Genomic DNA, 13941 nt, shown 5'->3' on the forward strand with positions numbered 1-13941 from the left:
ATGCCTGCAGCCCCGGTCCCAGCCCCGTGCCTCTGGGGCTGTAGGAGTGGGTGCTCTCCTGCACCTGGCAAGACCCCGGACAGCGTCTCCGGACGCTGCTCTGGCAAAGCGAGGAGAGCGCGGTCCCGCCTGCCGCTTGTTTGCCTGGACTCCCGTCACGCCTGCACGCAGGAGTTTGCAGAGTCCAGGCCTCGGGGGCGAAGGGTCTTGTAAAGCGTGGTGAATCCTCTGAGCCGCGCGAGCCTTAAGTCTTCACGTAGGCTTTGGGTGGCCTTCGCGTAACCCCGGGCTGGAGAACCGTGCGTGCTTCCAGCCTTAAAAGTTAAGTGTCTAATTAGCGCGCTAATCAGCAGTAACACTGCTTCCGTCTGTGTCCGGCAGCAGCCACTGGTGAGGCTGAAAGGAGGAGCCAACACCGGAGAAGGACGGGTTGAAGTGCTGAAAAACGGAGAGTGGGGGACAGTGTGCGACGACAACTGGAACCTGGTGTCGGCGAGCGTGGTGTGCCGGGAGCTGGGCTTCGGGAGCGCGAAGGAAGCGATAACGGGGGCGAGGCTCGGGCAAGGTAAGATGAGAAGAGCCTCGCGGACGGTCCGCGCCTTGTCCTCCTCTGCAAAACCCTTCGTGAGTCGGGGCAGAGAGCGTGCTTTCGTTGGGAAGTCGGTTTGGGGGACCAGGAATTTATGTGTTCGCTACTCTTGGTGAGTCTCTTGGGTCCAGGAGCTTGAGGTCGAACTAGAATAAGTGACTTAAGCAGATATTCGGTCTTCACTGGAAGATGTCTAGGGATGGTGAGTTTAACCCTTCCCTTGAACAGCTGCTATAGCAATTACCTGTTTGTTATCACATTCTTTGCACTCAAATTCTCTTTAAAAATGTTCTAGGTATACATCATGGTGTAATGCATTACTAGAAAGTTCCTGGCAAAAGTAGATCTAGATCTAGTTTTCAAGCACTCTCTAATTTAAGTTCAAAACATTAATTTAGCTTCTTATAAATAGAAGAGTCATTTGTACATTTTATAGCCTGGTTTGGGTTTGGATTTCCTGCGTTTGGCAGCTGGTTTAAATGCCAAACTCTGGTAAAGGCAACTATTAATCTCAAAGCCCAACAAAGTCCTCCTCAAGCCACCTTCCAATTTGCAGGCCTCGCTCCCATAGCGTAAGCCCTGAAGAAAATGACACCAAACCCAAACCCATGTTGTGGGACCAAATGAAAGGGTGAAGTTTCTCCAGACCAGCGTGGCTTGGAGAACGGGAGGGAAAGTAACGGCACGTGTAAAAGACGGTGGTGGTGCTCAGGAGGCTTTTAAATGTGACCTGTTGGACCCGCCAGAAAGCCTTGCAGTAGGATGCAGGGAGCTGCTGGTGTGTTGAAACGCATCTAGGAAACGGCATAGAGTATTCACGTGTTCAAATACAAATTTTAATGACTAGTCGTATCATCGCTGTGTTGGAGATCTAGTTTCGTAGGCCAAAATACGCAAAGATGGGCAACATGTAGATCGATGTGCAGCGTCTACAGGTTAAAGTTAAGATTAAGAGATTAAGGTTAGGAGCTGCAGGAAACAAGTTTCAACACAAAGAGTTCTTGGTATGACGCAGTTTATTCCCCCTTTTACAGACGGGGACCACAAAACCACAAAAAAGGCTGGATGCGCGTTCCCGGGCGGGCTCGATGGGGGTCTGCTCCCGCGCCACGCGGGTCCCGTCCGGCTGGAGGGCACAGGGCTGGAAGAGGTGCTGCGGCGCGGGCGTGTGGCCGCAGCCCGATCGGTTCTGCACGTGGGGTCGGGAGTAACCGCACGCGGCTTGGGCTTGCCGCTGCTGTCGGAAATTGAGTCGTGATGTGTCGGAGACCCTTCCCACCCCACAACTCACCATGCGGACCAGAGAGCAGGGTCTGACCGTGGGCTACGGGGACGCGAGCCGTCTGCAGACCGGAGCGCGGCGTCTGCCGGTGCTTGGGCTATGCGGAGTCCCGAGAGAGCACGGTCGTAGCACAGCTCAGGAGCACTTGTCTCCTCGGCCTCCTCTCTCCTAAAGCTTCCTCGAAACTGCTGGAGTCGGGTTCCATGTTGGCCAGTTGCAGGGTTCTTCTATCAAGACTATCCAGCGTGTTTGCAAGACTCATAACGAGTGAATTGTGTGAGCTCCAGTTGTTCTCCTGTGATTAAGGTCATCTACCAGAACCTCTGATTCTTTCCTCCAAAACTTCTTCCCAACCAGCGTTGGGCTCCGTTCGGAAACGGGTCATGGGCGCTTTACTGGCAGGACTGCTGCTGTCTCCAGCGTGGGGGTCTCCTTGCTGGAGTCTGTAACGCACCTGCCTGCGCCTGTGTTTCCCTGCCACGTCCCTGCGTCGCTGTTTTGCTGCCCCGGTGAACACGTGGATGTCCTACTTAACGTGTATGTCAGGGCTTGATCAAGAGCAGATTCCTGGCATATAGATCCAGCCAAAAGGTCGTAATCCGAAAATCCCTGCAGCTAAAGTTTGTAAATTATGCAACAGTGGAAACTTGGTTTTTTCTATGTTTCTACTGTGTTTGAGTCCTAGAGGCTACTGGAAAGAACTTCTTAATGGTAAAGTTAATGCTAATAATCTCGTACTTTTATACGAGAAAACATTGGATTTTTTTCAGCGTTACTGTGTTTTGAATGCTGGAAGGCAATTTGATGTCTGCAGTGTATGAATAAACTGTTACCAGATATTTCTTCTCCCCACAGTAGCAAAGGCAGAAAGTAAAGAGACTGTTTTCTTGATTTTTGTTTTTTTTTTTTCTTCAAGGGATGGGTCCGATTCATCTGAACGAAATTGACTGCACAGGCTTTGAGAAATCAATCACGGACTGCAAGTTCAACACGGAGTCGCAGGGCTGTAACCACGAAGAAGATGCTGCTGTGAGGTGCAACGTTCCAGCGATGGGTTTCCAGAATCAGGTGAGCGGCCAAGTGATCTGGATGTGATGAGCACGGCTAGGTGTCGTCTTCCTAGAGCATCATCTGGCCTCCCTTGCCTGTGGTCAGAGTGTGTCTTATTTTACCTGCTGTAATGTTAATCTGGGGATATCTCCACCCAAAGAACCTGAGTGGAAGCCCCAGCTGCAACAGATCACGCCGAATTCGACATGAGCAGCGAACAGAGCTGGTCCAGGGTTGTTAAGAGACTGAAGTCCGTTTTCAGAGAGAGTGAGGGTTTCTGTCACGTGGGCGTTACCTTTTCTCCTTGCTGCGCAAGAGGAAGGGTGTTGCCCGTGACCTAGTGCAGTCCCTTTCATCTCTTCTCTGCAAAACTGAAAATGCCAGAGAAAACGAGGGTGTCTCAAGAGTCCTGGCCCCCCCGGAGCAGGCGTCCGTCGTCATTGCTGCAGCCCCTGCGGTCACCTCCGTCTGCCGTGACCTGGGCAGCCCCCGGGCCTTGCAGAGCTGGCGCACAGCCCTGCTGTGGTGGGACGCTCGGCTGGGTCCCGCGACAGCGGTGCCTACATGGCTGCGGAAGCAGGTGCTGCTGTCATCTTTGCACGTGCAGCTTAATCTTTTTCTGAGTGAAGCAGACGCAAGATCCTCCAAGGAAACTCTCCAGGCAAAGGTCACAAACCAACTTCTGATGTGGGGATGGAGAGGAGCTTTCACAAGGGACGTGTCACTCCTGCAGCTGCTGAGGGCTTCTTTCAGCGCTGGCCTAGGCTGCACTTGCAGGCCGACCCGCTCCGTTCTGCCAGGCTGGGAGACGAAGCACCGCTGTGCGCCAGATGGTTTGCTAGCAGCTGGGCCGAGACTTCTGGGCTCAGTGACTTTAACCACAAGCCTTGAAAAGACGAGGCCCCGAGTGTTGCTAGCCCAGCTGCTGCATCTCCCTGCAACTTACTGACATATTTGCTTTTATGCCCTGCAGCTGCGTCTGAGCGGCGGCCGCAACCCTTACGAGGGCCGGGTGGAAGTGCTGGCGGAGCGCAACGGCACGCTGAAGTGGGGCACCGTCTGCAGCGAGAACTGGGGCACCGTGGAGGCCATGGTGGTGTGCCGGCAGCTGGGGCTGGGGTTCGCCAGCCATGCCTTCCAGGTGGGTCCCCCCGCCCTGCCGCGCATCTGCTTCAGCCTCGGCAGCGTTACGGGTATCGGGGTAGGAGTTATCGGAGGAGGGAAGCTTATAAAAACTAACAAAACCCAACAGCAGTTGCCCTCAAGTGTTACCTGGAGAGACCCAGGTGGTTCAGCATCACTGCACGTTGGGGAATTGCCTGCAGCGTGAAGAGCTCTTGCAGCAGCCTTCTGAGCTCGCTGGAGGGAAAGCGAGCAGCAAGAGAGGCAACGAGCCCCTGGGGACTGGAGGGCGGAGGCACGGCGGCTGCCCCTCCGCTTCCCGGATCGAGCAAACGGCATCGGGTGGAAGGAACTAGCGCAGACCTGGTGCAAGGTGTTTTGGTAGTGGTGTATCCCCCAAGGACCACAAAATAGAAAGAGGCATCAGAGAGGAGCAGATAGACCTCAGGGCAATGGCAGCTTTAGTGGGGAGACTTGTAACTCCTGAGCTTTGAGCAGAACTTCCTCCGGGCTTCTGCTGCGGTTCCAGGACACTGGCAAAACGGGGATTGGGGCTGCTGGGAAAAAAAAAAAAAAAAAAAAAAAAAAAAGGTTTCTCCCTGGGAGAAAATAATCCCCTGTCTGAGCTTGCTGCTTGCTGTGCTCTGGAAATTCAGGCCCTTTGAGGCAGTTCAGCCTGGGCATCAGCAGTCACCAGCAGTCTGGGGAAACTTGGGCTCAAACTGTCAATGAATAAATAAACTTCGTATGTGTTTATGTAGACGTAGACCTGCACACAGAAAACAGCCTTAGGTCTGTTCTGGGCAGGAAAAATATTTTTCCCAAGCAATTTTCGGAAATCCAGTGCTCAGACAAATAGCAAATAATAGAATGTGGTTGCAGCGCAGCTCCCGGGACGCGGAGGCTGTCCCGATTCCCGTGGCGTTCGGTAGGTTCTCCTGCATGTTTGGGCAGCAGCTGGTCTGCTGGGCCACAGCGATAAACCCGCTGGGAATTAATGCTGTGCGGGCAACCCGCAGACTGCTGGGTTTGCGCAGGGAGAATCGAGGCCCTCGGATGAGCAGAATCATCCTCGGGGCTGGTTGTGGCTTGTTGGGAAAGCGAGACTGGACAGCTGAACTTCGCCTAGGGAGCGCAGTCCCGCAGCGCGTTCTCGTCCTCTCTAACGAGCGATCAAGCCGGGGTCCCCGGAGGAAACGCAGGGCACGCGGCAGGCGGATCCCAATGAGTGCAGCTGTTATCCAGGGCCGGAGAAGGGATCGGCAGCTCCCAAGGGATCCGCCGGGGTCAGATATCGAGGAGGAGGAGGGCTGGATGGCGCCCACGCCGTGGTGGGCTCATGCACGCTGATCCCGCGGTTCCTCCAGCTGATCGGCTCGCGGAGCCGCCGAGCACGGCGCGGGAGCTGAGGATGGCCACGTCCCCGGAGCGCTGCCCTTTCCAGCTGCCCCGCTCTATTGACACAGCCCTGAGCGTCCAGCAAGAAACAAGACAGTTTTTCCTTTAGCTGAAACTGCCGGTATTTAGAACAGAAAAGGGCCCTTATGCGTGTCCGGGCTGCAGCGGCTACGCAAACATAAAGCCGCGCCGTGCAGAACAGGGCGGCCCTGTGTGCGGCCGCGGGGTGCTGCTCGCGGGGCTCGCAAACAGCCCGCTGCAACGGGAGCGATGGTACGCGCGGGTTTTCTTCCCCTGGAAATGTCACTAACGCACGCTAACACGTGAATCGGACTTTTTTTTCTTCTTCTTTCTTCCCTTGCTTTCTCCTAAGCTTTGCAGCCGCAGCTTTGTCGGGGGATTTCGTGCGCTTAGCTTTGTGAGTAGCGTTGCAGTGCTGAGATCGGAGCTTCCTTGGACATGCTCTTAGGAGGAAAAAAGTGCTCATCGTTCATCTAGGAAGAGCTCTGAAACGAGGGGGGGAGCGATGCCCTGTCTGACGAGAGGGGAGGTCCGAAGCGCGGCAGGGCTTTTCCTTCTGCAGAGAGGTAAACCGAGGCCCGGCGGGAGGTTGCGATTTGCCTGGGTTTGGAGCGGTGCTGCTGGGCCAGGGCTCGTCCTTCAGGGCACGTCACTGAGCCGCTTCTAAACCTCCGGCCCCGATCGGAGCCCCGTGGCCCTCTGGCTCTCGCCCTCGGCAGCTTTGCCCCTTTCAGACCCGACGTGACCTACGTGGAAATGCTCTGTTTATGCGTTGGCAGGTCCAGGTCTGCCTCTGGCTGACGTGAACTTCTCTGGGAACTGAAGGTTTTAAGACTTGACTTCAAATATAATGTTTGCATCCTTTGAGGGAGGTTTTTTTTTTTTCTCTGAATATTTTTTTTCTTGTTTGTTACTTTGTGGGATTCAAAATTCCCAGGTTATTCAGGGTCTGAATCCCATTTTTGAGTGCGAGGGCTCCTGGAACCAGCTGGAGCAGATGCCTGTCCAGCCCAGCGACTGCTGTGTCCGCTGGCCAACTTTGGCAGAAGGGCAGTTAATTTTCTGACATTGCCACAAGTTTTGTAAAACTGGGTGAGGAAGATGAGGAGTGACCAGGCTTTGAGTGTCTGTGAATCCCCGCTCCGAGATGCAGACCCCATGAGTCCTGGTCATCTTCAGATGTCCTCCCCAGGGCACAGATGTCGCAAGACAGACGTGGTTTAGTTGCTGGGCATCTCCCCTAAAGGCACAGCCTATTTGACTTAAAGCAGCCCAGGAAAGAATTCATCAACTGCATGAGCAGAGCAGGGTGGAGAAGAGAGTTTACGGCTTTCAAGCTGAGCTGAGCAGCTCAAAAACAAGGAGAAACACACAGTTACACTGCTCAGATGTTCAGGTTTCCCTGTCCTGACCTTCGTTTTAATCCTAGTCTCAGCCTTCTGCTTACAGGCTCGCACGCGCTTCCCAAGCTGCTCCCCTACTCCGCTCCTGAGCTGCGCAGGTCGTTTAGCAAAGCTCTTCCCCCGTCCCTCTCTCTTTTTTGCGGTAAGCCCCGTGCACGGCGGAGCAGTGCTTCCCCGCTCTCTGCGAAGCTTGGCTAAGCAGTGAACGAAGATGCCGAAGAGCAGGCTGGGGTGAGGAGGGAGCGGGGTGCCCTGAGGCTGCGGAGGGCGGACAGCACGTTTATGCGCCCAGACCTCTGCTAGGCAGCGAGTTTAACACTACTGCGTTTCAGCATCTCGTCTTTTAATTAATCGTCGAAGGCTGGGCCGAGCTTTTTGCAAAGAGCAGGTGGCCCCGACAGCATCTAAGGCAAACGGTGGACTCCGTCCCTCACGCGGAGACACTGGGGTCGGAGATCTGCCAGGATGCTTTTCTTTTCCAGTTCAGAGATGGGGAATGCAGAGAGAAACTAGGTGAGATGGGATGCTGCCTACAGCAGGGCAGGGCACCACTGGTCAGCAGCGTCCTGCCTCTGTACTGCCCCTTGCTCTGGAGCAAGAACGGAAGTTAAAGCGGTGTGAATGTTCCCCTAGCAATCCACTAATGGTGTGTGAAATGCCTTTTTACCCTTCTGTCCAGGAAACCTGGTACTGGCATGGAGACATCACTGCTGACAACGTGGTCATGAGCGGTGTCAAGTGTTCGGGGACAGAGATGTCCCTGGCCCACTGCCGTCACGACGGCGCCGACGTCTCCTGCCCCAGAGGAGGTGGCCGTTTTGGTGCTGGGGTGTCCTGCTCAGAGAGTGAGTGGCTCGGGTTTTCCTTTATTTTGGCAGAAGCGTTTGCTCTGCGGTGTGCTGGAGAAATGGGGTGGCCCATGATGGGCCTCCATCGGTTCCTTTCAAAGCTTCCTTCCCTCCTGCCAGCTGCCCCTGACCTGGTGCTTAATGCGGAGCTGGTGGAGCAGACGGCCTACCTGGAGGACCGCCCGATGTTCATGCTGCAGTGCGCGCTCGAGGAGAACTGCCTGGCCAGCTCGGCCGTCAACACGTCCGTCACCTCTGGCTACCGGCGGCTGCTGCGCTTCTCCTCCCAGATCCACAACAACGGGCAGTCCGATTTCCGCCCCAAGAACGGCCGCCACGCCTGGGTCTGGCACGACTGTCACAGGTGAGCGCCGGGAAGACGGTTTCACGTGGCTGGTGTCTCCTGCAGAGACCCGGAGCTGCGCTTGGGCGGTTGGGAGTCTTTGACAGCAGGGAAAACAGCTTATTGCAGCGTAAAATACAGCTACGAGATGGTGCATGAGCAGGACGGATGCAGAGCGCTCGCTGGAGGAGATGTGTACGCCCAGGCAGTACCTACGGGGGGTTGCGCGCGTACGGACGGAGGGGAGCACGTGCCTACGGACCCGCTGCCGCGTGCAGGGAAGATGCAGTCATCCGAGCTACTTCCCTCACCTGGGAAAGGACTCGGGAACACATCATCAATTCTGCATTTTTTTTTAAATAGCTCTCAGCTCCACTTACACTGCATACAGCTGGGGGATTGTTTTGTGTTTATTTTTGACAAATAGTAAAGTCAACCCCCCAAACGCATTTTTTCAGGGGGAGGCTGACAGCTTCAGCCAAAGTAAACCAGGGAGAGGAAAGGGAGCTGGAAACAAGCCACCCAGATGCTTTGCTTCTGAAATGACAGCTTGTTACCATGTTGATTTTCTTCAATTTGGGGTAAAAGGGAGCTAAGTAACTCACGCTCCACGGCTCTTGTCCTGCCGTTGCCATGAGACTTGTGCCTTGTGAAAACACCCACAGCACGAAATTCTCCAATGAAACCGTCCCGAACAGCTCCCTGCCCAGCCTGAGCGAGCCGGGGTGCGCAGGGAAGTCCAGCCCCGGCGCTGCCGCACCGGAGCGCTAGCCTGAAACTTCCCACCCTGGCCACCTACCTTGCAGACAAGTCTGGTCATATTTGCAGTTGGAGCAGCAGAGCTAAAACCTCAGCAGCACAGAGCTGAAAATAACGTAGGAAATGGTGCATTAAAGGGAGGGGGAAACGCAGGACCAGTGTCACGTGTCTGCCTGCCCAGCCCCGTTGGGAAGGGGCTGGGGGAATTTGTGGATACCGCAAGGATTTGGGCACGTTGGAGGCTGGTCAGAAAGGGCACTTGGAGCTCTTTGGGAGAGACTGGTTAAGCGAGGCGAGACTAGGAGCGAACTGGGAAGAGGCCGAGGGCCATGTGCGTGCTTTAAATTGGCTTCTGTTTATACGGAGGAGGATGAACTCAATTCCTCTTCAGTCTTTCCAGTCTGTAAACATCAGAAAGTAAACACCTCCTTTAATGATTCAGACATATTTCAGAAACTGAGTCAGACTCGAGACCTCAAACTTCTATCAGAGGCAGCCAAATCAGACAGCTTCAAAGCCAAAGTCACTTCTCTCCTCCCTGCCGTACTCGGTCGCTGGAAGCTTCTGTTCAGGAGGCTCTTGATGTGAAAACGGGAAAGATCCTGAGCAGGGAGCGAGAAGCGACTGACTCCTGGCAGGTGGTAATTTATTTTTTGGTTAGGGAAAAGGCAGAGGGAGGTAAAAAAGAAACCCAGTTTCTAGAAGAAAAAGTTCCTCCCTTCCCCCTGCCCTTATCCGTAAATACGTGTGCAGAGCGGTGCGGCAGTGTCGGCTGTCGGAAGTTTTTTAAGCCGTGATTATTTTTACAGCTGGAAGGGAGCTGTTCTGCCGTCTTTATTTCTTTGAAAACTCGTAAGCAATGGCTTTTGAATTAGGCTGTCTGTGCCGTCGCCTCGCTCCCGAGAGCTGAGCGATGCAGACAGGCTCTGCCGTGTCTCAGCGCGGCGTTCCCAAAGCTGGTGGAGTTGTCCGAGGATTTAAGGAGCTGGTCTGCTTTCAGCGCCGGTGGTTGTACTCGCTCCCCAACAGCATCCCAGCGCTGTGGGTTTTCTCCTGATTCCAAGGCTGGGATCAAATTCAGCTGGGTTACATGAGCAAGACCAAGGCGAGCAGCACACGTCTTGTCTTACTCAGGTGCTACCACCTGCGTCCTGTTCAGCAAAGCCCTAGAAGTCCCATGGACTTCAACCGGGCTTGAGCACAGGCTTAATTTTAGTGAGATGTTTTGCTGACCCAGCGGTGCGACACGGGAGGTCAGCATCGCCCAAACTCTGCAGTGGTCTCGCTCTGCTAGGTAGAGGTCTGCAGCACTCGGTACGTGCTCGCTCGTAGCTGTTGCTGCGCTCAACAGTGCTGGAGCGTTTCTGACAGCGCTGCAGCCCAGGCTGAGTTGACATTAACACTTCCCAGCTAAAATTATGAAATGTGTCGTACGAGAATCCAGCTGTCGTGTTGTTTAGATCCAAGTGGAGTGAGTGCCGAGAGAAGCTGATCCCATCTGCTGTTAGTTTTCTGCCAATAAATGTGCATTCTCGGTCTGGAAAGACCCCCCCCCCCACGCCAGGTTGCTAGGCTGGGTGAATTCTGCTGTGTTCAGAGCCTGCTGCTGAAGAGCAGGTGAAATATTTATTGTCCTGGAAAATGACAAGGTCACTAGAAATGACGACTTTGGTTTCTTTTTTTTTTTCTTTCCCTGTATAAAACATTGCTGTAATCCTGTGAAGGCTGCAGCAAGGTGCTCTCCTTAAACAGCTTTAGCACGTGATATATAAACAAGTCTCTGGGCTAGGAGCCAGCGTGAAGGCAATCTGGGCGATGGTGCCACACAGGACTACGCTCAGCAGAACGTTTCCTGGCTGTGCTTTCTCGCACGCTTCCTCCTGTCAGCTCTTACCCCGCGGCAGTGGAGACGAGGCAGAGCGGGGGTAACACGACTGGCCTGAGGGATGGAGCAGCACGAAGAGCAGAGGCTGGGCCACTCAAATCCAGGTCCTTGTGCTCCAGCCGTTGGGCCACCTCTGCTGGGGGTGACGGCACAGCACTTTAGAGATGGTGACTAAAGTGGTGGCTGTTTGCCTTCAAGGTAATTCTCCCTCTTCGTCTTGTAGGCATTACCACAGCATGGAGGTTTTTACCCACTATGACCTACTGAACCTCAATGGGACCAAGATAGCTGAAGGACACAAAGCCAGCTTCTGTCTGGAAGACACCGAATGTGAAGCAGGTATATTTGCTGGAGCCCCTTTGTGCTGGGAATTTGTTGTTGTCCCCGTAAAGATGACAGGATTCAAAGATGCCCTCAAATCCCTAAGTGGGGCTAGAGCATGGCCTGACAAGAGCTGGAACCAGTCCTGAGGGTATGTACATACGGAGTAGTCCCTGGTGTCCCAGACAATCCTAGAAGGTCCCATGTGCCGAGATTTTCAGACCTCAGCTCCTTCTACACTTATTCTGAGCTGCCTTGAAAAACCCGTGTATTTTCTAATTCCTATAAAGTGTCAAATTTCGAAACTCACCTCTGCACAATGAGATATGGAAGACTGCATTTAACCAGTACATGTATTTAAATACAAGACATCATGAGCAAGGGAATATTGTAGCAGATCTCACTGAATACACCATGCCTGGACTTCTCACTCTCTCTGGGAGTGGGAGAACAGCTAGTTCTTCTTCTGCTGTGTCTGAGCCAGGGTGGGAAATCCCCAGTGCAACTTGCTGTGAATCTAATACTTTGTGCTTTTAACTCCTCCTATTCAGATGTGCAAAAACAGTATGAATGTGCCAATTTTGGTGAACAAGGAATCACGGTTGGATGCTGGGACGTGTATCGTCATGACATTGACTGCCAATGGATTGATATCACCGACATCCCACCAGGCGATTACCTCTTCCAGGTAAGGGGGGGGAAAAGAGGGTATGAGACACTGACATTGCTTTTATCTTATACACTAGGGACAACAAGAATGTAACTAACTACTCTATTTTTATAGCTCCTGTAGTACTGTAAACTGCTACTTATAAAGAGGTTTTATTCCCAGGATACTAAAAAATAAAGAATAACCTAACAGGACAACAGTGTATTACCAGGTAACACACTTCCCCAGCTGAAAAGTCAGGGCCAATAACCATAGTTTAAACACGATCTTCTTAAGGAATCCAGGTGCAGCTAATACTAATAGCACATTACATTAAATGTCACATTATATATATGCTGTTGTCTTGTCCTAAGCCTTTTAGCTGTTTGTAAGCAATGCTTGCTTCATTTGGGGATTAAACAGTGCTCTTGAGTTGTTTGCTTGGGAAGTCAAGACTGTGCTTACAGGCTGTTTTGTGCAAGTGGGTGGAGGGGGGAAAATTCTTTGGTTCTAAAAACTGCCACCTAAACAGTAGAGGAGTGAGGAGAAGAATTATTTTTGCCTTCTCTGCTATTTTGTGAAATGTAGATAAGCTTTTGAGGTGGGGAGGAGAACATGCGATCTTGATCTGGCTTCAATCAAGCCAGATTAGTTTGTCACCTTGCAAAAGGAAGGGTTTTTTTTCTAAAAAGTATTCTGATGAAGTCAAAATACTGATTCTCTTCCAGTCTGACTAAGAAGTGTCATATGCAATCCAGTTTTAAGTAACTTCACACTGTGTTTCTCCATCATTTCCAAGGTCGTCATCAACCCAAACTATGAAGTTGCTGAATCCGATTATTCAAATAATGTGATGAAATGCAGGTGCCGATACGATGGACAGCGCATCTGGATGTACAACTGCCACATAGGTGAGAGAAACGTTTGCATGAGAAGGTTAATGCCTATGCACTGCTCAAAGAGACTCTTCACCGGGAATCTGGTGCCTCTGGGGGCAAGCTGCTGCTCTGCTGTTTCTGTCTGTGCATACCTGAAAAAGTGAGCTATTGAGACAGATTTGGAGTGCTGCTGCTGTAGGGTCAGGCTGCAACCGGCATAAAGATTGCTCTGGCTGAGTGAGGTGTCAAATGGCTCATTTTTTAATGCTGTACATGTTCCTGGAGCAGCAAGCACAATACTGGTGAAAGAGCTTTCTGACCAAGATCCAAAAGAAATCCCTCTTGTTCAGGCTTGGTAGAGCAGGGGTAACAGATGTTCCAGCTGTGCATCTCTTTTTCTGCAAGAAAAGAGCTTTTTCCCCAGAGACCCTCAGATATGAGGGAAGCTCTGGTGCAATCTGAGAACTTGTTTAGAGTGCCTGAGTCAGACCCAGGCAAATAAATATGAGTTTCTCTCAGACTCAAGTTATTGCCAACCTGGGGCTGACCTTTTAAGACCCAAAAGCTTCTCTCCTTGAAAAGCAAATAAGAATAGTGATATGCAAAGCAGACCAGTGGAGAAGAGCCTTCTGCTCAAGCCAGAAATTAAAGGGCTCTGCTGTCACTTGGATAGGAGGGAAACCAGCTGCCTATTTTCTTGAATAAATCTAAATCTTATCATCTCTGTTATTTTGTCTTAGAGCTTTCAAAGCCAAACTAGTTTAAATATGCTCTAACAATCGTCAGGACCATTTTAAAATGAAAATAAGTTGGGGGCTTTTGCAGAAGAATTGTTTTCTGTAAGGAAAATAAATTATTATTAGGATGTAGGCAAGCAGCTGCTGTTAAAGGCATAAGGACAATTTCCAGAACTGGCTAAAGTTCTTCAAGAAGTGTTTTTCCTGAAAAACTTCCACGTAGCCACTGATTTTTCTCATTATTTTGCTGCTTTTCTTAAAAAAAAAAAAAAAAAATACTTGTCTTGTATGTCACACTAGAGTTATGTGACCTAGTTCAGAAACTCCAAACCCAATTCAGCTGGATGAACAAGCATTTAAGCGTTGGACTGACTCTCTAGCCTAAGCTGGAAAATATTTCTATTTCAAAAAAAAAAAAAAAAAAAAAAAAAAAGTGTGTTTAGCTTTTATTATCCTTCAATAACCAAAAAGTAAGGGTATGGTCCTAGTTAAGAACAGAGTAAACAGAATCCACTTACCACCACAGCCCCAAGGTGGAAACCATTTCACAGATTTTGCTAGTCATAACTTCAGCAGCTTCTTCAGCAATGAAGGTTAGCAGGGAAATCAAGGACAGTCTGTAGTCTAGCCTCCCAAATACATAAGAGACTACACCC

General features: G+C 51.7%; 1 protein-coding gene across 5 annotated transcripts in view; it reads left to right on the forward strand.

The window, feature by feature from the left end:
* Positions 1–13941, forward strand: part of LOXL2 (lysyl oxidase like 2) — a 49825-nt gene that overhangs the window by 31882 nt on the left and 4002 nt on the right. For 4 of the 5 annotated variants that reach the window (XM_062596925.1, XM_062596927.1, XM_062596929.1 and 1 more), the window contains 8 exons: positions 382–565; positions 2788–2939; positions 3895–4062; positions 7545–7710; positions 7834–8077; positions 10924–11039; positions 11573–11709; positions 12470–12581. In XM_062596925.1, coding sequence (XP_062452909.1) covers positions 382–565; positions 2788–2939; positions 3895–4062; positions 7545–7710; positions 7834–8077; positions 10924–11039; positions 11573–11709; positions 12470–12581 — 1279 coding nt within the window. The remainder of the gene's footprint in view (positions 1–381; positions 566–2787; positions 2940–3894; positions 4063–7544; positions 7711–7833; positions 8078–10923; positions 11040–11572; positions 11710–12469; positions 12582–13941) is intronic. The other variant, XM_062596928.1, reaches the window with a different exon arrangement.

Source organism: Rhea pennata, chromosome 28, assembly GCF_028389875.1.
Source record: "Rhea pennata isolate bPtePen1 chromosome 28, bPtePen1.pri, whole genome shotgun sequence".
Classification (NCBI taxonomy): Eukaryota; Metazoa; Chordata; class Aves; order Rheiformes; family Rheidae; genus Rhea; species Rhea pennata.